The sequence below is a fragment of the Acartia tonsa genome, chromosome 5, assembly GCF_053477335.1.
Source record: "Acartia tonsa isolate MP-2025a chromosome 5, ASM5347733v1, whole genome shotgun sequence".
Lineage (NCBI taxonomy): Eukaryota > Metazoa > Arthropoda > Copepoda > Calanoida > Acartiidae > Acartia > Acartia tonsa.
Window position 1 is genome coordinate 33,769,802 of NC_137264.1, and position 25,202 is coordinate 33,795,003.

Sequence of the window (25,202 nt, forward strand, 5' to 3'; positions counted from 1 at the left end):
ATTTTAAAGCTAGAAAAATAACTCCACTATACCCCAAATTATGGATAAATGTTTATCCTTAAATCTACAGTTAAAATAGACAAGTAATATCAATCTTACAAAAATATCTTAATCTAATTTTAGGCCATTTTAGTTTTTTGATTGGAGGATTTTTAGGAGCAAAGCTATTATATACATATGAGACAGCTTTTTTTTGGCCAAACTTTTTCTTTTATTGTGAGGTGACTCACCCTATACCACACTTAAAGTAATATAGTGTCTCCTTGACCCTTTTGTTTAGCAACCTTTGCTTTAAGGTCCTCAAGGTACCCTATTAGTATCTGCTTTTCGTTCAATTTTGCTTCGATAGCAAAAGTAGCCTAAAACCAACCATAGACCTAAAGTTAAAAAAAAGGACTAAAATCAAACTGAGTCTTAATGGACGAATCTCTAAGCAATTAGTTCAGTGATTAGCGAGACCATTATGGACAAAAAAAAACCTTACCACTTATTTTGCTTCATACCTTCAACATTGGTATCCTTGTTTTTTAATATTTTCTTTATCTGATTTGTTTTTGGTACGCTTCAAAACGTATCTTTATAACTGTTTAAAAATTGTACTTAGTTATATTTGTAGAATTCAATTTGGCTTAAAAACAAATTATGGTTACATCAAATTGTAGCAAGGTTCTTGCTTTAAATGATAAAATAAAAGAAGAAAAAAAATGTCGGGGGGGGGGGGGATAACATTTTTCCATTTTTCTAGTAAAAATTTATATTTCCACACTTCAAAAAAAAAATTATAGGACCCGTAGGAAGCTTTACTGTGAATAAGAACCAAATATTTTCTTTGCGGTGGTTAGTGAGATCTTTTTAGGGTTCTAAAGGGATAAAACAATGGCCGATAAATTGATGTAATTCTACAAACTCAATGATGATACACAAAATTACTCCTTCTGTAGATTAAAATTAATGGTTGAAAGGTCTGGACAACCAACCTAATGAACCAACCAATCAATATCCAATAAAAGTTCCCCAAGTTGTTGAGCAAATGCATATGTGACTTTATTTAAAAACTTTGGGGACTAGTGTGATAATCAGCCCAATGTGTACTCTCTCCCTAAAAACATTTACAATAGGGGAAAGATTAATTTATCTTCAATTGACCTTACCCCCATTAAAAAAAGACATGCCATCATGTTTGAAACTTTTTTGATGTGTTGTTTATCTGAACCCCATATCTGAAACTAAGGCATGTTTGTTTGTTTGTATGTATAAATGATGTATGTTAAAGTCTCTCTAAAAGGGTATTTAGATTTGAGAGTTAAAAAATTAATTATTATTTTTTTCATACATTTGTTTCTATATCTTTTTGTATCTCTACAACTCTCTCTTATATCCCTCTCTTTTCTCTATCTATCTATCTATTTATTTATCATATATATCAAGAGATATATCTATCCATCTATCCATAGATCTATTTATCTTTTTCTTTTTCCTATTTTAGTTACTTAGTTTACTTATCTATATCTAATATATTAATTATTTCAACATCTGAGTTACTCTTTTATTATCTGAAGAAAGAATTTGACCAAATAAGGAGGAACTTTTGGGCTATAATTAATTCTGTTTAGATTTAGTGAGATAGATAGATAGCTATTAGGATACAAACTAAAGATAGATAGAAAGACAGACAGATATAAAGAAGTAGCAGTAAGTACAATTGGAACGTCTTTCGTTATGTTACGCAACAGTCGCGGGTTTTTAAAAAGATAGATACTTAGATATATTAATTTATAGTCAAATATATAGATAGATAAATGTATTAACAGAGAGATATAGATACATTAACAGATACATAATCTAATAGTCATGAATACACACAAAATAAAGAGATAGATAGATAGATAGCCAGAAGGTTTTGTTTGTTTTATATATAATTAATTCTTTTTGGGTTTTGGGCGGACAGAAAGCTTTTTTACTGCCTTTTTATTCATTTATACATATGTTTGTTTGTTTCCTTATTATTCTGACTGATAACAACTTTTTGCCTCTAATTTGAATTACAAACGGGGCAGTTTTTGTTTGGTTGGAATGTCAAGTTTAAATTAGACATGTATTTAATAGATAAGGATTTGTTTCCTGGATTAAAGGGATAACCAATTTTTTTAATGTGTTTTAAGTACAAATTGCAAATTACCTGAACTTCAAGCTTTTTGGTTAGGTAGTAGAGTCTCTCCAGCAATCTTTTTACTTCCGGCCTCATACACATACTATCCTCGACCCCTGCAGGGCCACCAACCCCACTATTTAACTCATAACTCCTTCCCATATCTGGCTCAGACGACTGGTCTGACAGCTGATCAGCTCGTGATTGGTCAGACAGCATATCACGTGATTGATTGGAGGATCGTGATTGGTCGGACAACATATCACTTGTCTGAATCGAAGTACGCGATTGGTCAGATCTCATGTCCATCCCTCGGGATTGGTCTGAGAGCCTGTCATTTGACCGCTCCCTAGCTTGTTCCGAGGATCGTGATTGGCCAGCAAGTCTATCACGTGACTGATTAGAGGCTTGTGACTGGTCAGAAAGCCGATCTCGTGACTGTTTCTTGTTGACCGGTGACTCGGAGACATGCAGGTTGCTGTTGTCAGCTGTTGGGCTCACGCTTGGATCCCGGTAACCATCCTAAATGAAAAGTTTATTAAGATTCTACAATTATCCGAGCATGTCCGTTGGTATGTTAATCATTATCTACAATGCCTTCATAATAAATACAGATGATACAAAAGTCAGTAACAGTTAATGATTTAAAAATGTTAACAATACAATTTTTTGTAATTGAACCTATACTTTTTAACCCTAAATATTTTAATTTGACCTTAATGTCTCTTTTAAGAAAGTATTTTAAAAATGTGATTAAAATATTCATAAGGACCGAACTATTTAAATTTAAGAACCCCTTTTAATTTTAAATTAGTGACATCAACAAAAACGGAATATGCTTCAATTCAAGGTTGTTAAATATAAGGTTGCACAATCCTATTTTAGTAACTAGTGGTTGCGCCCATAGCATCTAGAGGATCTGTATTTATAAAGATAGTCTAAAACCATTCCAAGTTTTAAATCTGAAGATTAAATAGCCTAAAACCATCCTTAGAAATAAGTGAAGCTCCTTAAAAATAGGCTCAGTTATATAATAGGATAGCAACTAGAGCAATTTTACATTTTTAGAAGAATAAGATAATGAAGTTAACCTTTGAACATTTTTAGGTAATATGTATATTAGGGTGGGCCCATTTCCCCCTTTTTTTAGATTTTACTGTTATCATAAGTTGTGGAAGTCATATATATGTATGATAAGCCCCATTCAAGTTTTAAAAGTGACTTGGCTCTTATGGCTGCCGGCGCGCGGGGGGTATAAAATGTGCCCTCCCCCCTATAAAACCAAAAATTTAAATTCCTTCAAACACAGGCATGTTGCATATCAAAATGACCGCATTGAAATGCTGATTACGAATCTGAAAACCGTTTTGAAAAATATTGCTCCTAGTTCGAAAAAGATCGCATTAATTGCCTAAAAACAGCTGATTTGGTCAAAATTGTTCATTTTGGTAGGTTATTTGAAAATCATTTCAGACTGAATCAATATTTTTCAAAACGGTTTTTAGATCTGTAATCAGCATTTCGATGCGGTCATTTTGATATGCAACATGCCAGTATTTAAAGAAATTACAATTTTTGGTTTTATAGGGGGGCGGGCATATTTTATACTCCCCGCGCGCCCGTTGTTTTTGGATTAAAAAACCTCTTTCAAGTTTCACAGGTTTTTATACTGGCCTAGTAACCCTTGCCAATGTCTACTAATGTGAAATTCCAAAATCGACCCACCCTAATGTATATACTTTTTTTTATTTAATAACCTAAACTTAAGCACATTGTTATAAAGTGATTGACATTAAGCTAGCAAAAAGTTTATGATAAAAATGATTATTTGATAGTTATCAGAAAGACCCTATCTTTGTACATTAGAGGTAAGATTAGTCATATTTTTATTTTATAAATGAAGCTACTCAAGAATTAATAATATTCTTTTTCAGGAATTCTTTTAAATGGTTAAAAAATAGTGACATGCGCCGAGTTTTGCAAGATAAGTGTAAGACTTGGAGTGAGAAAGGCAGTTTTACGATTTAAATATTAAGGGGGGTGTTGTCCCCCCACCCTTATAAAAGCTTATGGTATAGACTGTAGTCGATCATAATGGGTAGATGAATACATATTACTTTATATAAAAATCTAAATATTTTCCTTACCTTCAATTTAAAATTTTATGAAACATGTAAAAAAAATATTCATGATTACTCTACAAAAAGACATACTCTATTAAAATCTCCTTTAAGTGAACTAACGAACAAAAAATGGTCCTTTAAAACTGAATACATAGGGATAGATGGCTACACTATATCTGCATTAACAGTTGCCGCAGATACGGAAAAGAAAATTATCATACATAGTCCATTAATGTTTGCTATTTAAAAACAAACCTTTTTTATAATTATCAAAAGCGAATCTTGTGGATGTGTAAATGGCAGTCCCCCATTTGGGTCTCTCCGTCCGTGCGTTAGTATCTGAAAACTCTTATCATAAATTTAGGCATGTAGGAAATATTCTAGCATGATAATTTCTGTGTCAATTAGGTATAATTTAGAAAGCATAGCAACTATAATCATCTACATACACTCATGTAATTTAGGCATAGATTTTTATTTAAACTTTATTTTTTTCCCCTTATTTTCATGGTTTTTGTCATTTTAGTCTAGTTGACTATATATAGATAGATACTATTAAAACAATAGAATATGATACCTTAAATGAAGGTGTATGAAGTTATCCTAATAAAATTGTTATTTTTTTATCAACCTTAAACTTAATGTTATGGATAAGAAATAACTTAGATTTAGATTCATTTAATTTTAGACAATAATACTAATATCATAATAGTTATTTATCGCATAGTATTATAAACAGCTTTCCGCGTATATAAAAATGTACAATTATAAGATTAAAACCCGTTTTGTTAGCCCAGAGGCCGAAGGCAAATAAATAGCTCATCAATTCTGTAGCTAAGGTGTGTATGTCTATATTAAAGTCTAAGAGTCAGTCAATTGGAGATCTGTAACTTTAAAATAATTGCAAATTCCTCGCTCACTAACGTATTTTACAATTCACCAAATCTACATATCTACAAATCTACACCTACTTAGGTTAAATAGTTAGTTCTTTTTATTACAATCAAATAATGTCAACTTTTTCTAAAAACAAATATATAATACTGTTAGGTTGTTATTGCTGCCCTATTTATAAAAATCTAATCTTTTATATGCCTAATCAATGGCTATAAAACTCGCCGATGGCTTGATACCAAATGTGTATTTAACCGGTAATTTTATCCTATTTTATAAAGTAATAAGCTTTTTTGTCTGAAGCGAAGGATCTCACTAACCACTGAACCGATAAATTCTTTTTTACAGTGAAGCTTTTCATAGATCCAGAAAAGGTTTTTTATTATCTATTTTGGAGGTGGGTATCTCCACACTCCCAGTAAAAAAGAAGAAAATATTTTGTTCCATCCCCCCCCCCCCACCATAAACTAAAAAAAATCAATTGTAGAATTCAAATGATTTATAAAAACTTGAGCTTTAAGCTATGGCGCGGAGCACCCAATTTTATTTTCATATCTTTTTTTAAGGGAGGGGGGGGGGGCAGGTATTACACCCAAAACTTGTGGTTAACCTTTTCATTGTAGCCCCCCCCCCCCTCCCCTCACAAACTTTGGAAATATACATCAATATTATTATATTGATATGCTGATTTAGTAACAGAAAAAAAGTTTAATATGGTATGTCAGTGGGGTAGGAGATATTACAATATTTTCATACATTTCTTGTGTTAAAAACAAGAAAGAATTCATCATATCCTGCCGTAGCTAGTAGAACAAATAATTCAAAACAATCTACAAAAATGAAAGTAAAGTAATAAGCCCATTTTAATTCTTAATACACGTTTCTATGGTAGACAAGATAAGAAAAAAGCGTTTTAAACGAAATTTTTACGATAAAAATACATTTCTTTATGTTAGGCTAGATTAGGTAACTTAAAGGTTAGTAGAGCCAGCCACGGATAAAATAGGGATAAGGCCCTGTAGGGTTAGATTCCCCCCGCAGGAACTAAAATTATGTTTTTAAAATTAAAAAATTATATAGTAGCTGGTATATTAAAAAAAGAAGATTTATATGAATATTCATTCATTTCTTGTAAAAAGATTGATCAAACAAATTATTTTAGTATTATAAAAGATAGATAGATACACAGTGCAGCGGAAAGAAATCTTGAAAAGAAAAACAAGGATGATAACATCCAAAATAGCGAAGCTCAACAAACGAATTTCAACATGCTTAGAATTTCAGAACTTGAAGTAAAGTAATATTATTTTTAAAGTTTTAAAAGTTTAAAAGGTCATGCGTAGATTTTGCATTCTTGTAGATTTTGCGAAATGTAGAAAATGCTAATAGATCAATTCATAACAGTCCTTATAATATGCTACGCAAACTTATCAAATTTAAAAAAAAATATTAGTGCTGTAAATATAACTTTTTCTCAATTATTTAAAGAGGTAATGTATTTTTAAAGGCAAATACAAATATTTTTATAATTTTTAAAGTGTTTTTTTCTATAAGATTTTTAAAATACATATTTTTATTTTTTAAAAGGGTGATAGTTTTGTTAAAAAATGATGGTCAACAAAAAAAACATAATTAACCTTTAAACTTAAGAAAAATCTGTTTGTAAAAATTTAAATTATTTTAGATGGAATATTTTTTTTATTTACTTATCCCTGATTCCTGAGTAAGGATAATATTACAATTGACAGGTGACAAGTTCTTCAATTTATACTAACAGGTTAAAAATTAAAGTCAAAGCTTTGATGCAAACTCAGCACTTTTAATTATAGTGTTTTAAACTAGGTTTTTTACCTAGTTAAAATGCTTTTTAATTTTGGTTTTAGAAAAGATTAAAAACAAAATAACATTTATGGGTATTTTCACTCATATTATTATATAGACCATTATTTACTTTGTCCCCCTCCTTCACACCAATATTATTTAATTTTAAAATAAAAAAAATATGTTTCTAGTTCAGGCAAAAAATATAAATTTACCCTGCAGAACCATGTGTTCACATTCAATGTTTTTAACTTTTTAAACCTGTTTGTTAGTTATCCTTTATGATTACAAATCCCGGCCCCACAAATTATGCCCCAAATTCATGTATTGAGAATTAGGCTGGTCTTTAAAAATTTTTAAATTTCAATTTGTAAAAATATTTTCAAAATAATTTAAAATATGGGTTGTATCTGTCATAGATCTTTTTTCAAATTGGTTAAGAATACATTCATTAAAAAAAAAAACATTCTTTAATGCAAATGCATTATAGCTAGATACAATAAAACTACTTAAATAAAGAAATTAAATATGAAAGTTTTACTGTTTTGTACTAAATAATACTTCATAATCAAAAGAATATATTTCTTTTAAAAATTGAACTTTCAATTGTAAAAAAGTAAGGTAGAAGAGGGTTTAAGGTCAGAACAAGGATGACAACACTTATAACAGTTAGGGAGTTGAATCCATTTTTATAGAAGCAGAAATATAATCTATGATTATGGTTTGGACCCTCTAAAACTGTAATCTACCCTTCCACTTTTCCCTCTCTTGGTGAAGATATCGTCAACGCCGATACGATTTTTGAAATATAAGATTCCACTTTTGTCTCTCTTGTTAAAGATATCTTCACCAAGAGAGGCAAAAGTGGAATCTTAAATTTCAAAAATCGTTTCGGCGTTGAAGATATCTTCACCAAGAGAGGGGAAAGTGGAATCTTACATTTCAAAAATCGTATCGGCGTTGAAGATATCTTCACCAAGAGAGGGGAAAGTAGAATCTTACATTTCAAAAATCGTATCGGCGTTGAAGATATCTTCACCAAGAGAGGGGAAAGTGGAAAGGTAGATTACAGTTTTAGAGGGTCCAAACCATAATCATAGATTATATTTCTGCTTCTATAAAAATGGATTCAACTCCCTAACTGTATAAGCAGCGAAGATATAAAAGTCATAAAAGATGATAAATATATAGAAAATTACTAACATATAATATATCTGATTAATGATTTGAGTCTTTTGTAGCTTGACAAAACATAAAGAGACCAAGTTAAATCATACTGGATTCTCATTAATACAAGAAATCTTCACCAAAAATTCACTTATTTACCACCTGAGACAAATTTACTTTTCCCCTATTTAGTTTCTTAACGATGGAGAAAAGGACATATCGAATTATAAAGTAGCTGCGCTACTAATTATATAGTAGCTTCGCTTCGCTAGTAATAAACATATGAAATAGATAAATTCCTCATACTAAATTGGATAAAGGGAAAGTTAAATGTGCTATTCTCTTATTACTCTATACTAAATTATTATTGTTTTTATAAAATTAGTAAATTCCAAATTATGTACAAATTTGAACTTAAAGATGCAATTAAAAATATGAAATTATGTTTTTATACTATTCTGAGTTCCATGTCAATGATCTTCAAAATAAATAATTTTCATCTAAAAAAGATTTCTCTTTATCCCTAGATAAACCGGAAATAAAGTTTTGCTACATAGATATGATAATAAATCAATTGAATGGGGTGGGAATTTTTCAAAAGAAAGGATTATTTTTCAAAATGGCCAAGAAAAAAAAGAGGAGGGGTTGTAATTTGTATAAGCTGAGAAAACAAATAGAACGGAAAACCTTGTCATTTGACATCTTTACAACTTAATATCTTGATAATAAGGATAAGAGAAGATGTGAAAATGAGGGCGGGGCATAATACAAGCTTATTTGTTATTCGTTTAAATCTTTGTCATTTAGTTTGGTTATATTATCGCGCATTTGTTAAACCGCGTAATAGAAAAGGAATTAGGTATATGTTCTATAATCAGAACTAGCAGCTACGTCCCTAGAGGCCTCTAGGGACACTTAAGAAAGGGAGAGTCGAATTTGATAACCCAATTTCTTATTTTTTGTGGGGGGTAATTTTTTATTGGGGGCAATTTCTCTTGGGAGGGTGGTGGTTCCCTCCCCCAAATAGTTATATACCTTCCCGGGACCTATGAAAAGCTACTCTGTTATAGAGGGCCTGATCGGTTCAGCGGTTAGCGAGATCCTTTGGTACACACAAACAGACACACAGACAGACAGACAAACAGACATTTTGTTATTTTATTATAAGGATAGGGGATATGAGACATAATGGACAAGCTTTATTATATTTATTTTTAATAGGAAATAAAGTTATTTATAAAAATATTTTTTATTAGACAAGTAGACAAGAACATTGTACCTAAAACACACAAAGAATACACTGAAAAGAAAAAGATGTAATTGTTCCCTAACTCCTGATGATGTTATACACTTTTTCTAAATTATTTTTTGTCTCTGAGCGATTTAATTAAATAAGATTTTTAAATTCTAATACATTTCCCTTAAATCATGAAAAACAAATAAACTCTAAACGAAAATGTACATATTTTTTTTGCACAATATATAGGACTTTCTGGTAAAATTATATTGTTGCTACGCTTTCTAATTCTATATTCTAATTTCTAACACTGCCATAGGAATCATCATGCAAAGTTTGAAATTGATAAGACAGTTCTAACATGCAGTAAGAAGAAGCAGTAATACCAAAACAAGAAAGTACGTTTCTTTAGCAGTGCAGCTACATTATTAATAAGATTTTCAAACACTACATTTGTAAGCTAAATTATATAACCTATGACAAAATTATGTAAGTCCATTTCAAACTTTTAAAATGATTATTTCTCTGGGACATTTTGGTACCATGTAAACATGTTTAAAAACATTAAATTTCAATTAACAAGGATCACAACATCCAATAATAGCAAATACCAGAAATATGAAAATAACGGACTTTCCAGCAACAATTATAGATTTGCTATGCTACATGAATCTTTATGAAAATTTCGAAATAAAAATCAGGACACTAATGATTAGAGCAATTTGTTAAGGATGTAATTGTACAGACCCTAATTAAAGAAAGCTAGGCTTTTCAAAATCATAATAGGATTGTTATATCATGCAAAGAATTGTTGTCAAAAAGATATTTAGGGTCATTCCGTCCGTCGTCCAGACAAGACAACAACTTACAATGGTATGAGCGTAAGTCCTATTATTTTCTGACAATCTACATGTTTTGATGTTCGTTTGTCCTACCAGTTTAGAGCTTTGCTATAATGGATGTTAAATATTAAAGAAAGCAGAATTGAATTCTTTAAAAACTTTTTGGCTCACTGCCTCATTAAAATCAGTTAGGCTCGCTAAAAAATTGGAGGGGATATGTTTGAATCACTAGGAGCATCACTAATTTTAGTTAGCCAATGAGCCAAAAAGTTTTTAAGAATCCACCTCAGCATGAAAAATTGGAAATCAATGGAAGCTAGTAAAAGTGGCGGCACAGATTATGACGTCAAATAAATTCACCAACGAGAGGCCATTATACACTGTAATTGACCAATGTGGTAAAATTTATAGTGGCCTCTCATTGTTTAATTTTTTTGACGTCATATTCTGTGCCGCCACTTTTACTTGCTTCAAATAAATGAGAAAATTACAATATGCCTAAATTAACCATAGGAGTTACAGACAGACCGACCTACTAACCAAACTTAATTAAAAACATGGATGACGTGTAGAGTGTCAGAACTGAATTATTAGAATATGAATGTATAAAGTCGTAAATAAATTTTAAGTAAATTTGTTGAAAAACTGCTTAAATATAGGCTAATGTTTAAGGACATGCTAACATTTTAAGGACTTGAGTATAAAGATGCTCCGCTTATTACGTTGTCCTAAGATTCAGTATGCCAAAAATTAGATCAATCAAATAAATTTATCACATAAAAATTGATGTTAAAAAAGTTACAAATTTAACAAGTTTAGAATAGATAGACGGACATTCTGGTAACGATTATAGAGTTTAACGTCTTTAGTTATGATGCGGTGTTTAGTGTTAGGTTTGAACCTATCACTTTCCTGATGAGAAGTGGATGCGCGGGTTGATCGTCAAAATAAGTTATAACAAGTAGCACAACATCCATAAAAGCGAAGCTCTGAAATGGTAAGACAAACGAACATTAAACTAATAATCAGATTATAAAGTATAAAATGCAAACAAATTGTAAGTATATTTGTTGAAAAACTGCTTAAATACAGGATATTATTGATTAAGGACATACTTACATTTTTAGGACATGATTATAGAGATGCTTCGCTTATGCCTAAAATAACGAAAATAGCCAACCATTGGTTACTGACGGACGAACCGACCATAATTACAGAAAAGCTTCGCTTTTAAAAACTTGGATCTTTATATAATACAAAAAGTTAAAAATCAGCATGTTGTAAAGTGAGATATGGACTTTAAAAGCTATCCGTTTTTGACTGGTAGACAGATAGAACGACCTACTCAAAATATAGAAATCTTCGTTTTAAAAAATTAAGTTAAATTTATTCATAACAAGGATGACAACATCCATAAAAGCAAAGCTCTAAAATTAAAATGAAGGACAAACGAACAATAACCCTTGTAGGGTGTCAAAACATAATAAGTAGAACTTTAATTTCTAAATATCAAAATATAGAAAATACAATTATATAAAATTAGCAGCTACGCTCCTAGAGGCCTCTAGGGGCACTTGAGGAGGGGAGAGTCAAATTTGATAACCCAATTTATCATTCTAGTTAAAGAAAATAATTTTTTTTGGAGGGTGTTAATTTTTTTCTAGGGGCGATTTCTCTTAGGAGGGTGGTGGTAACCTCCCCCAAAATAGTTATAATCCTTCCCGGGACCTATGAGAAGCTACCCTGTTAAATAGAACCCAATCAGTTCAGCGGTTAGCGAGATCATTCGGTACAGACAGACAGACACACATCCTGTTACTTTATTATGAGGATCGTTGTAAAATTGCCACATTGCCTCAATACATGATGCAGTAAAAGAACATAATTCCATCTTTAAAATTTAATTATGGAGATGCAATCGCTTATTATATTGTACCTTGTTGTCTTAGGAATAATTATTACAAAATGTCAGATAAATAGGATAATTTTATCATGCAAAAGTTTGTTGTAAAAAACAGCATGTTTTAAATGGACTTTCTGGTAACGATTATAGAATTGCTACACTCCCTAAATAGTTTTGACATTTGATGTGAATACATACTAGTAAAGAAAAAAAACCAGCAAGAAAGTTTAGATTAGACTGGTTTTGCAAAAATTAAATATATTCATACTAGATATCCATGTATTTAAATAATAAATGAAATATTGGAAATAATAACATTGCTTACAGATTTTAGTTCCTACAATATATAGGGGAACCCAAAAGATTGTTGACTCAAGTATTAGAAGAACTTTTTAAAAACAGGACAATTGAGTACCTATTGTGATACAATTTAGCCTCTTTTTCACAATCTTCTATTTATGATCATTTTCCTATTTTTTTTTTTGTAAATGTATGAACACCATGTATTTCTTTATTGCTGCACCTGTTAGGGTCAAATGGCAGGGATAAAGGGAATTATCACTACTTTGGTATAAATTTAGGAGTGGTATAACTGCAATGATACAACCACATTTAACTTTTGAGATAACTAAAAATGTCCAAAAAATTTATTATTTTAAGGTGTAAGTTTTAAAAATTGCATATCTAAGGTACTAGAAATGGTACAGTCAATAACCAAATGCCAAAAACAAAAAATTCCAAAATTCGGGATGGGCCCTGAGGAAAAGTTAGTTTAGCCAATTTTAAACCACTTGGCTTAAATTCTGAACTCGCTGTTAGTGTCTTAGAACTTTGTTTGTTCGTAAATGCTCAAATCAAATAGCCCGACTTTTGTAGAAATTTTTAATATTCCCCCGCCTCAGGCGGTTTGTACGTTTTTTCTAAATTTATGTTCTATTCAGAAAATCTATTTCGCAAAATCTATAGTCAATCGTTTACAAGCATACTTACATTTTAAGACTTAATTGTAAAGATTTTTATATCATTATAACATTGTACCTTGTCGTACTTGGAAACACCAGAACACAATTCAAGATAATAGCTATGCTATAGTACCTTATTGGGCCTCGAATCAGCAAGTAAAGTTTGAAATTGATGGGACGATTCAAACATTTAGAACTAATAATGGAATTTATGCAGGAATAAAAAGTGTGTAACGGACAGTACTAAGTTACAGAGTAGCTTCGCACCAGATACATTAGTAAAACATACAAATAATATATTCATTGATAAGATGTAAAAAGTAATGTGTTTTTTTCTTTAGTTGACGCAAAAAAGTTTCATCATACAAAATGTAATTTTATTCTCACATTTTTGTTGGTTTATTAATGTTTACAAAAAAAATAAAGAATACCAGGGTAGAACGATCGATGATATTTCTAACTTTCCAGCAAATTGTATCAATTGAATTACTGTAGGTAGGTAAAAAATATCGGAGGAAGGTTTCAAAAGACAGGATTGAACTTACAAAAACTGTTATCAATTGTCCTTTTCTTATACCAAAAGCTACATTTATAACCAAATAAGTCAAAAACACAAATATAAAAATTAAAGTCAACGAATGCAAATTTCTTACGTACTGATCAATACTTTTAAATGTAATTTTTTTTTATATCAAATCGTTTGCCTAAAAACGTTCGGGACTTTTATTTAATCTTGATAGGGTTGTACAAAAAATACACAATAAATGTTCTAAAGCTGGGATAATTTTGTTTATCATATAGGAATATAGATTGATAAAATAATTGTTCATTGTCTTATCCCATACTACGACCCCTGAAAATAACTACAAAGCACCGTTGCTCCCCGTTCTTTTTATTAATTTGAAAAATGACAATTCCTTCCGATAAACAATAAATAATACAAACAACAAAAGGCGGGACAATGGGGCGATAGTGCATCTCAAGATAATAATTTTACATAATGAGCATTTATAAAACAAATTATTTTATTCCTCTGAATCTTGTACCTTATTTAAACTAGAGGTTTTGCCCCTAACCTCCAGGAGCTTTGCTTGAAAAAGAGGATAGGGTAAACCATACTAAAAGTAAAATAAAATCTTAATTTTTTTGAACGGGGTGTCCCATCCTTCCCCCCCCCCACCACCAAAAAAAAAATTGCCCAAAATCTTCAAATGATAGATAGTTATATTTTTTGATAAATGAGGCCCAATCAATTCGGCGGTTAGGGGGATCTCAAGCTTGATACGGACGGACGGACTTCGTATTACAAATAACCCCACTTGTGTGTTGTTATACCATAAGCACAAGAATGTGGTCAAAATAACGTTTTGTTGATTTTTCAGCCATTAACCCTGACAAAAACCTCTGAAATTCCTTTATCCTTGTCTACTTAGCGTGTGCCTTGTTGTAATAATAGTAATAATAAAAGTTGCCTTTGTGGCTTAAAAAGATAAATAATCATATCAAAATATACTTTTGTAATCCACTTTGAATTCATTTGAACCCCACCTCTCTAAAAGGAGAAACAATCCCATAATATAGTTTTTTTTAATTTTGAATAGAATAGCATAAAACCATCCTTGATCTATATGAAGGCTCTATGAATTAAAGAACTTGCACGGTATCAAACTTTACTTCTTTACTTTAGATAATAACTAATTGCTACGCCTCTAGAGGTATCTAGTGACAATATAGAAGGAGGGGGGGGGGGAGGGCCCGAGGGGTAGTCAACATTCGATTTTCAATTTTAGTTTTAAACGGAAAAAATGGGGGGAGAGAAGATCCCAAAGACGATTTCTTTTGGGAGGTTTGTGGTACCCTGCAACAAAATTAATATAAACCTCCTCTAAACATTTAAGAAGCTAAATTGTAAAGAAAAAACACATTTTTTTTCAGACAAACAGACATCTTGTTACTCGTATATAATTATAAGATAGTAATAATTTTCGAAAAATAAATTCCATAATGATTAAACAAGGGGGCACAAATTAAACGGATTGGATTTCATAAAAAAACACAATAAAATTGGGATGTTGTCGTTTATCCGACTGCGCAGAATTTAGTTCCTCCATGGCCTTAAAACTTAGATTACTATGTATTATTACCTCACAATTATGTAATCTATCTGCTTATAAGGACAAACGGACGGAGAAAAGTATTTTATCTGCCTACTTTGACGTAGTACACTATCTAGGAAATATATGCAAATGTGATATTTGCTATTTTAGCCGGAGCGTGGCAACACTATAATTTGGGCAAACAAATTAACCTGTAGATCATTTCCGCTTCCACACCCAGAGTCCTGGCTTCCTCCTTCCAGTCCAACCTCCTACAATAGGGAGACATTCATAAATAGATAGATGGATATGTATGTAGATGAATAGATTGATAGATTGGCAGATAGATGGATAGATATATGTATGAATGGATGGATGGATAAAAATTAAGTTATTAAAGATAAAAAATAACTACAAAATTTTACATATATTTTACATCCTCCAAAAATGGCAAAAACTATTAAATTAATGAATTAATAGCACTCCAATTACCTTTAACCCCAATTATGTAAACTAATTATTTTATAATTAATTAATATAAAGATAATACAAGGATGGATAAGTCAAATAGTAGGCTAGCTAGTAAATAAAGCTTGAGTTTTAGCAAATCAATTTTAAAAAAGGACATATAAACTATACTCAAAAGTTGTATTTGGAACGATACTAGAATGTTTAAGGTTTAAAGCATAGAGCAAAATTATCCTTTAAAAGTGTTACAGACAAACCGACTAAACTATACAACTTGCAAAGTAGCTTTGCTACTAAAAGGTTGTATAATGATTTTAAAAACAGCCCTATAAATCAATTTAAAGCTGTATACTTCATAAAGCAAACTATTAAGTATTTTTGACAATTTTTAATGATTGTTAAAGTATTTTTAGTGCGGCTACTCTTAAGCCCATTTTTATTAAGTTATTTACTTAGTAGCACAAAAACTTTCAATTTTTTTTTTAATTTTGATCTGTTGGTTCCAAACTTGTAGTGTAAATTTTTCATCTACAATAGGGATACTTTTGTTTGCCATGATTTGGTATGCATATCAATTCAACATCAATTGTCTTATCCCTTGAGATCCATGGGTATGACTTCGAGAAAGTGATAGATTCGAATCTTGGCCCAACACTGCTTACAATGTCCCAACTGCTGCTATGTCAGGTGTGCAACATTTCAAGGTTGGTTGTCTGATAGGCGTCTGACCGTTTAATCATGCACTTGTTTCAAAGATACACCAAATTCAGATCTTGTCGAGTGTTACATCCTCTGTCTACATTAGCGAGGTTAAAATGCTAGGTAAAATATGCTTCAAAGCAAGCATTGAAATGAACGAACGTTATAAACTTATTAGCTGTAAAAGGTGACTTGTAGAGTAGCATCTATCTACTAAAAATGATTTAAAACACATGTATAATACCAAAAACTATAGTTTTACTTATAAAGACTTTAAACTGCTCACGAACATTATGTTAAGTTTTTGTTATGCAGGCGTGGCAAATTTTTTAATTGCGTAGCTAACATTTATTTAGTTTATGTCAGTATGTCCACCATTTTCAAAGTTGGACATTGGACTCTAAATAAGATTGGTACCCACAGTTTCATAAACAAGAAATCATTCGTTGGCTTCAAATAAAAATATTTCTGATTGGGAAATAAAATATTTACTGCCTAAACTTTTATAAAATTATTTTAATCTACAGAATAAAAAACAGTAGCGTATTATACAAAGAAAAATTAATAGGTATAATGTATAAAATCAATTTCCAAATCTGTATCAGCCTTACCTAAATAACAAAGTATAATTCTTACATACATCTACGGTGTAGTTTTACATATAAACAAGGCCGAATACGTCCAATGGCGCTAAATTTAAATTCAAAGGTCCACCATCCCGTGAAACACCCAAGCGGGGTGTAAAACCCCTCTAACAATAAAAGTACACCCTCGTTTCCCCCTCAATTTTGGTTTGAGGGATGTCAAAAATTTCTGACAAAACATCGTGCTCGCCACAGGTTCAAATTGAAATAAATAGTTGCATAGAAAGCCATAATTGAGGAGCAGCATCGCTGCAAATAAATGTGGCATACAGAGCCATAATATTCACTTAAAAACACCAATTTTACCCATTTTTGGGTCGGACTTATGTTTACTAATTATGCTATAAACCCAGGGATTAAGGGATGGGATAATAGACACTTAATTCATATTACTCTAGATTTTATAAGCTAAATTTTACTCTATGTAGCTGATAAATATTGAGGGACATAATAGTAGAACATTAATTTACATTGTCCTCGCCCTCCCTGTAAAACCAAGTGTAATATTAACATTTTATGATAATTTTTATATTTATTATATACCATAACAGTTAGATAGATAGATATAAATTTAAACAAGGTGACAACATCCATAAGTAGCGAAGCTCAAAAATTATGAATGGATATTGGGGGGAAAATTACTAGTGCAGTGTCATACAATAAACATTTTAAGTGATAAAATAGACCTTTAAAATCATCAAACCTTTAAAATCTTGAAAACTTAAAAATCTAAGAATCGATCTAGCACCTCAATTAAGAGACAATTAAACTTAATGGAAATATGTATAATATGAGCATATTAAATCCCTGATAATTTCAGCCGTCAATCCTGAATAGGAATTGAGAAAATCAAGAAAACTTAAAAATCTAGGAATCGATCTAGCACCCCAATCAATAGACAAATCCTATCAAAACTTCGTGAAAATAGATAGAATCTAAAATTATTAATTTCAGCCCTCTATCTTGAAAAGGAATTGAGAAAATCACGAAAACTTGATGGACAAAATATAGATTAGATGTGCATATGTCATAGGAATCTTCAGTAAAAATTTCAGCTGTCTATCTTGTATAGGAACTGAGAAAATCCCCAATAGCGTTACGGACTGACTGACTGACTGACGGCCAAAGTGAATTGCAGAGTAGCTTCGCTACTAAAAAGACAGAGTCCGACTCCGACAAAATGATAAATAAAAACGAATAATAAATATATACATAGTGAAATAGTGAAGACAAAAATAAAAATTCACGAAACCTTATAGACTTAAGTGATTTTGCGTTGAGACGTACGGACTGACGGAAGTACGAACATAACACAATTATAGAGTAGCTGTTTACTAATATTTGCAGACAGAAAGCAGATAGAAAGACATATTTTATAATCAAAAAGTTAAGAATAAGATTAAGAAAAAGTTATGTCAGACAATTCTGAAACTATCATTAACTTAACCTATACTTAATAGAAAACTACAAAAAAAAAATTACATGTATGCATGAAGTAAAAAAAAATAATATTTAAAAGTGTCAGTTGAAACCACTAAATCAGATGTTAAGATGAGATAGATAGATCAATAAAAGATGTATTTTCTAAATGTTCATTTTAGCCATTATAAAGTTTAAAAAGAAAGATAAAAGTTCAGGGCTTTGTTACATAAATGTTAGTAACATGCTTACTTGTATTTTACTTAATCTTATAATTTCATTCTTTTTTACTTTAAAAGAAGTAAAGTAATTTTTTAACATCTTAAGTATGAACCTAAACGAACAACTTTTGAAAAATGCCATTGTTAGTAAGTTTCAAAACTTTAGTAAATAAAGCTTTTAAGTCGTCCTTAAAACTTAGTTTCTTTCCAATAGGGATATAGGGATTTGTTAATGTAGGATAAATCATCTTCCCAACCTTTTTTCCCAAATACACTGTTTCTAAGATTTTGATTTTACACATTTAAAATTAGATGCGGGGGGGGGGGTAATATATCCTCAATTGGTCTATCCTTCCATCCCGGATAAGGTTTAGTTTGTTTGGGGTAAGTTCAGCCACTAAATCAGATTTTAAAGATTATATTCATCAAAAACTATGGGGGAGCCCGTGCAGATAGATAGATACCACGGATATGCAGGGATAAGACAATGGACAAGAAAACTATACCTTCTCTAGATTAATATTATTGATGGAAAAGTTTGGATATTGAAGGTTTATAAAACCCAATCAATATTTGATAAAAGCCCCCAAAGTTATTAAGCCTACGAAAGAGGTCGTAACAATAAAACTTTATTTTAAGTATAGTTTATTCTTAGGTCTTCCATCCCTGGGTATTTTTTTGGAGGGATCTTCAGGGTTATAACAATGGAAGAAAAATTGAAATATATCGCCAATGATGGAAAGTTATAAAATCGCCCACCTTAACAGAGTTAAAGTGATAAAGTTAAACCAACACAGTGTTACGAATGACCCTCTGATATAGGGTTAAGTTTATATAGGAACTATAGATCATAGTTGAACATAAAGAATATTACCATAAAGAAAATAAAAGGAGTTAATACAATGTCGATAGAATCAAATTATATTTCTTATTGGGTCTTAAAGTACATACCAAATATGCTGCATGTATTAGGATGGTTTTATAGATCGACTGAAAGATCATATTATTATTTTTTTGTTGGCCCTGTGGAGCTGTCATTTCGAAATGTATAAATTCTGTGATTTTTATTTACGTTTTCGTAGTGATCTCCATAGTGCTTTATAAGCAAAAAAGTATTTATAACATTATTAAATCAAGAACTTTTTAGTGTTTCTTTTTAGAAACATATATTAAACTAAGGTGTATTACAGATAATCAGGGATAGGCCAATGCATTATTAAAAAAATCTTCCCTTTAACTGAAAAAAAAAAAAATGTTAAAATAGCTCAAGATACTATTGAGGCACACTTAATCCCCAATTTTCTTTTTTTGAGACTGGTTATGTTAGGTTAGGTGAAGAAGGTTCAGGAAAGCTTCAGAGCATTTAGGAAATAAAGGGGTGAAGTTTCATTTGTTCTCAGTTGTTCTATCCCTATCTCCATGTGTGTATCCTTATGTGAGATCTTGTAAGGAAAATTACAAAGAATATAAGTGCTTAAATTTATTTTAAAACCACCAATTTTATTTTAACTATATTTTCTAAAAGCAAAACTTTTCTTCATTTTAAGTTTTCATATGTCCTCTATGTTTAGTTTGGTTTCAAACCATATATTCGGTAGTGTTTTTGTACTTGTTTTTACATTCATCATAGATTAAAATAGTTCTTTGCTATCACTATTATAAACTGTTTTGTGAAAATACCTTTAGCTAAGACTAAGAAATGGACATGCTTACATACAAATGGACTATAACTAAGCACTTACATAATGTTCATACAATGTTATAAATATAGATACTGAAAATCTATTTTTAGTTGATTATTATAAGGTTTGTAAATAAGTAAGGTATAAGTAAAACTTTTAACTGAGGATAATTTTGCTAAAACGTTTGAAGGATCTTACTAAACACACATACAGCTACTCTGAAATTTAGTTTCATTAAAGCATTGTATGTGCTAATAATAATTTTTTTAAATTTTGCTACATGAAATGAACATTTTTTATGTGCATTATTTGAGTTTATATGTGCTTTAGTACAAGGCAAAAGTGTGTTTATGTGTTTTAATGAATTATGCCTTTGGTGTACTTATATTTTACTTAAAAGAAGCGCACCTACTTCATAATTAGGTTTATTTTGATATAATTTTTGATATAAATGTTTATAAAAAGAATATCTTAACTATAAATAAAGGAGTGTGTTGTTATATATTGTGGATTCCAAGCAACTTTCGAGTTATTTTTGATAGAACAGATTTCTCTCCCCCTAAAACAATTATAAAGATAACGAATATTTAAACATTTCTTACTGGCTGATTTGTTTGTAAAAAAATGTTTTTTTTAAATTCAATATAGAATAAAACTCCTACCGCTTCAAGGAAGGTACGTATTTGTACTTGCAGGTTTTAGACTATTTCAAAGGAATCTCACCAACCCACCACCAGAAAAAAAGTTAAATTGCTATTGTTAAAAAAATGAATAAAAGGTTTTTTTTCTGAAAGGAAATAAATATTTGTTTAATAAGTTAGCAAGGTGATTAACCTTGGAGATTTATAAAAGGAAGGCCTGTTCACACCTTTCAATGGGCTATCTATCTATCTACCTATTTAGCTAGCTAACCATCTATTTTTTTATCATAGATACACTGACAGACATATTGTAAAAAGTATTATGATAATAAAGAAAATATTGTAAAAATATAATTTATGTTTAATTTGTTGAATTTATAAAAATTATTTTCGAGTTTCTTCCCTCCAAGCTTCTAGGGGACATATGAAAATAGCCTAAAACCTCTCTAAACCATTCATAAAGTTCCCCAAAAAGCATAACTCAATCGGACCATCCATTTTCAAAATCTTTCGCAACAGACGAAAAAAACCTTAATGTTTTATATAATAGGAAGACAAACTTACATTCGTTCCTTTTACCAGTTGGGGAGTTGAATTAATTTTTATAGAAGCAGAAATATATTCTTTGATTAAGGTTTTGAACCTCTAAAAAACGTAATCTACCATTCCTCTTTCCCCTCTCTTGGTGATGATATCATCAACGCCGATACGATTTTTGAAATGTACCATTCCAGTTTAGCCTCTATTGTTTACATATCAGCGTATGCATAAATATTGATTTCCTTATTTAAATCGACATAATAGTAATGGTATATTCTAAATAGTCATTATTTTTATTTTACATAAAATTTTTTTTAATTATAAATAGTATTTTATACATTCCTACGCACTAGTCGCCGGAAGGAAAAAGCAGTTTTTTGAAACAGGCTCTCTGAGCTTATTACAGATTCTGATATATACATATATAGACTAATGAAAAATGCAAAAAACGAAATCAAAAGCGTTCCTTCTTGGGAGAAAATCCGGGAAAAAGATTTTAGCTATTTTTAACCTAAAATTCACATTGTCAAGCCTGCATAGAAATATACAGACATTTTAAACATGTCATTGCTCAGCACCTAGAAGTGGTAGAAAAATGCTACGCATACCATTGGAAAGCTTATAACCTCTAGTTTCCATATTGGTATATAACGTTTTTGTACCATTATTATTTTTTGAGCTATCCTCTGAAGTATACACAAGTTTAATAAATGCAGTTTTTTCTAAAATTTTAAGTTAGACACTTGTTACACAAGCCTTTTAAAAATTATATTGCTTAGCACCTAGGAGTTATATAATTATTTTATATAGGTATATTTGTATATTTTGGGTGCATTCAATTTTAGCTTAATTAAAAATAGTCTGAAAAGTGTGTGGTTTGACATTGTAGTAAGAGGAGGGGGGGGGGGGGGAGTTTATACACTTATAGGCAATGAGATTAAGTATAAAATTTTGCTCTGGATGTTTTTGGGTTTGTTGTTATAGTTATTTACCTGATTCTCTTTGTAAGATCTCTTATATGATTAAATCTACCAGTAAAAATATTTGAAATTGAATTTTGGCACAATCCTTCTAGGGACTAGTGGGGTAAAACAGCTCCAAAACACTAACATCTAAGGTCTGAACTTATTTTTAGAAATATTAAGCTAATTTTTTTAACGTAATTTTTTTTTGTTGCATATTTGAGCTAAGTAGCCACTAAAGATTTCATTTTGGCACTTTTCTTCTTGGGGCTAGCAGTTTATATCAGCCCCCAAAACACTAAAATTATAAGTTATGAGCCTATTTTTAAAGATATCAAGATGATTTTTTTTAATTTAAAATTAATTCAAATAATTGAGATACATAGCCACTAATCTTTCTAGGGGCTAGTGTGGAAAAACTGCCCCCAAAACTACTAAAACTTTAAGTTCTGGGCTTTTAAAAAAAATATTGGGCTGATTTTGTTAAATAACTGAACTAAATAATCATTCATTAAAGTTCAACATGATATCTTTGAAAATAAGCTCAGAACTCATAATATTTGTATTTGGGGGATGAATTACCCCACTAGACTCTAAAAGAAAAGTGTCAAATTGAAATCTGTAATAGCTACTTAGTTCAATTATGTGAAAAATGTTTACATTAGAAATATTAGCTTGATATCTTTTAAAATAATCTCATAGCTTATAATTTTAGTGTTTTATTGGCTTTTTACCACACAAGCCCCTAGAAGGATAGTGCCAAAAATAAAATTTTAAAGTTTTACAGGTAGATCCAATCATATAAGAAAATTTAAAAAAAAGAATCATTTGATAACTATAACAACAAGTCCATACAGCCAGGGCAAAATCTTTAGTTGCTATGTTTCTCAATTATAAGAATAAATTTTAAATTAAAAAAATCATCTTGATAGGCTCATAACTTATAATATTTGTGTTTTGGGGGGTGTTAAAACCCACTAGTACCAAGAAGGAAAGTGGCAAAATGAAATCTTTAGTAACTACTTAGCTTAATTATGCAAAACAAAGTTTACAAAAAATTAGTTTGATATCTCTAAAAATAAGTTCAGACCTTAGATGTTAGTGTTTTGGAGCTGTTTTACCCCACTAGCCCCTAGAAGGATAGTGCCAAAATTCAATTTTCAATATTTATTCTAGTAGATTTAATCATATAAGAGATCTTACAAAAAGAATCATGTTAATATCTATAACAACAAGCCCAAAAACATCCAGAGCAAAATTTTATACTGAATTTCATTGCCTATAAGTGTATAAACTCCGCCCCCCCCCCCCTCCATCCTTGGTTCTTACTACAAACTAAACACATTTCAAAGACTATTTTTAATTATGCTTAAATTGAATGCACCCAAAATATATAAATATACCTATATAAAATAATTATATAACTCCTAGGTGCTAAGCAATACAATTTTAAAAAGGTTTGTGTAACAAGTATCAAACTTAAAATTCATGAAAAAACTTTATTTATCAAACTTGTGTATACTTCAGAGGATAGCTCAAAAAATAATAATGGTACAAAAACGTTATATACCAATATGGAAACTAGAGGTTATAAGCTTTCCAATGGTATGCGTAGCATTTTTCTACCACTTCTAGGTGCTGAGCAATGACATGTTTAAAATGTCTGTATATTTCTATGCAGGCTTGACAATGTGAATTTTAGGTTAAAAATAGCTAAAATCTTTTTCCCGGATTTTCTCCCAAGAAGGAACGCTTTTGATTTAGTTTTTTGCATTTTTCATTAGTCTATATATGTATATATCAGAATCTGTAATAATCTCAGAGAGCCTGTTTCAAAAAACTGCTTTTCCCTTCCGGCGACCAGTGTACGATAAACATAATCTAAAAATAGTATGTATGATTTCAATTATGTCAATGTGTCAAAAGTGTAAACCACCATTCCAGTTTCGCCTCTCGTGAAAGTGGAATGGTACATTTCAAAAATCGTATCAGCATTGATGATATCATCACCAAGAGAGGCAAAATTGGAATGGTAGATTATAAAAATCATATCGGCGTTGATGATATCATCACCAAGATAGGGGAAAGTGGAATGGTACATTACGTTTTTTAGAGGGTCAAAACCGTAATCATAGATTATATTTCTGCTTCTATAAAAATGGATTCAACTCCCCAACTGTTTACTGTGAAATATCTGTCTATCTATTTTCCTTCTAAATATGATAATCCCAATCAATCAATCAAACCCCGTGAAATTTCCTTCATCAAAAGAAGTCTACCCATAAAAAAAACCTATCATATTTTAGATTGAGATAATACAGGGTTCGATTTTGTACTGTACATTTTTTCAAGTTTTATAAAAATAAAGGTTTATGTACTAAAATATCTAAATAAATAAATTCTTCAAACAAAATATTAAATAATTTAGAACAAGTGTTTTAGTATTTTTTGTCCTTGCACTTTTGATTTGTGTACATTCTCAGTCTATTGGATATTTATCACATATTTTTCATTTTTAATTCATTTTTTATATAGCTTCTACTCTTTTAACAGTAAAACTTGCTTCACTCGAACGACAGTAGCTTCTATGATGTTTCTCTTTCAGTATATACGCTATATACAATTTACTCTAATACAAAATGCCATAAAGACATTGAAAATTAATATATTTTTTTCTTTTTATTGTTTTTATGATTTTGTTTTTCTTTAGTGTTACGTAATATAAGGAAGGA

General features: G+C 30.4%; 1 protein-coding gene across 1 annotated transcript in view; it reads right to left on the reverse strand.

Moving 5' to 3' along the window:
- The window catches only part of LOC145319977 (uncharacterized), a 91,507-nt gene that overhangs the window by 21,423 nt on the left and 44,882 nt on the right, over positions 1-25,202 (reverse strand). Inside the window, exons 7-8 of the mRNA XM_080162388.1 lie at positions 15,407-15,466; positions 2,180-2,671 (exon numbers count right to left, since the gene is read on the reverse strand). Of these exons, the coding sequence (XP_080018514.1) occupies positions 2,180-2,671; positions 15,407-15,466 (552 nt within the window). The remainder of the gene's footprint in view (positions 1-2,179; positions 2,672-15,406; positions 15,467-25,202) is intronic.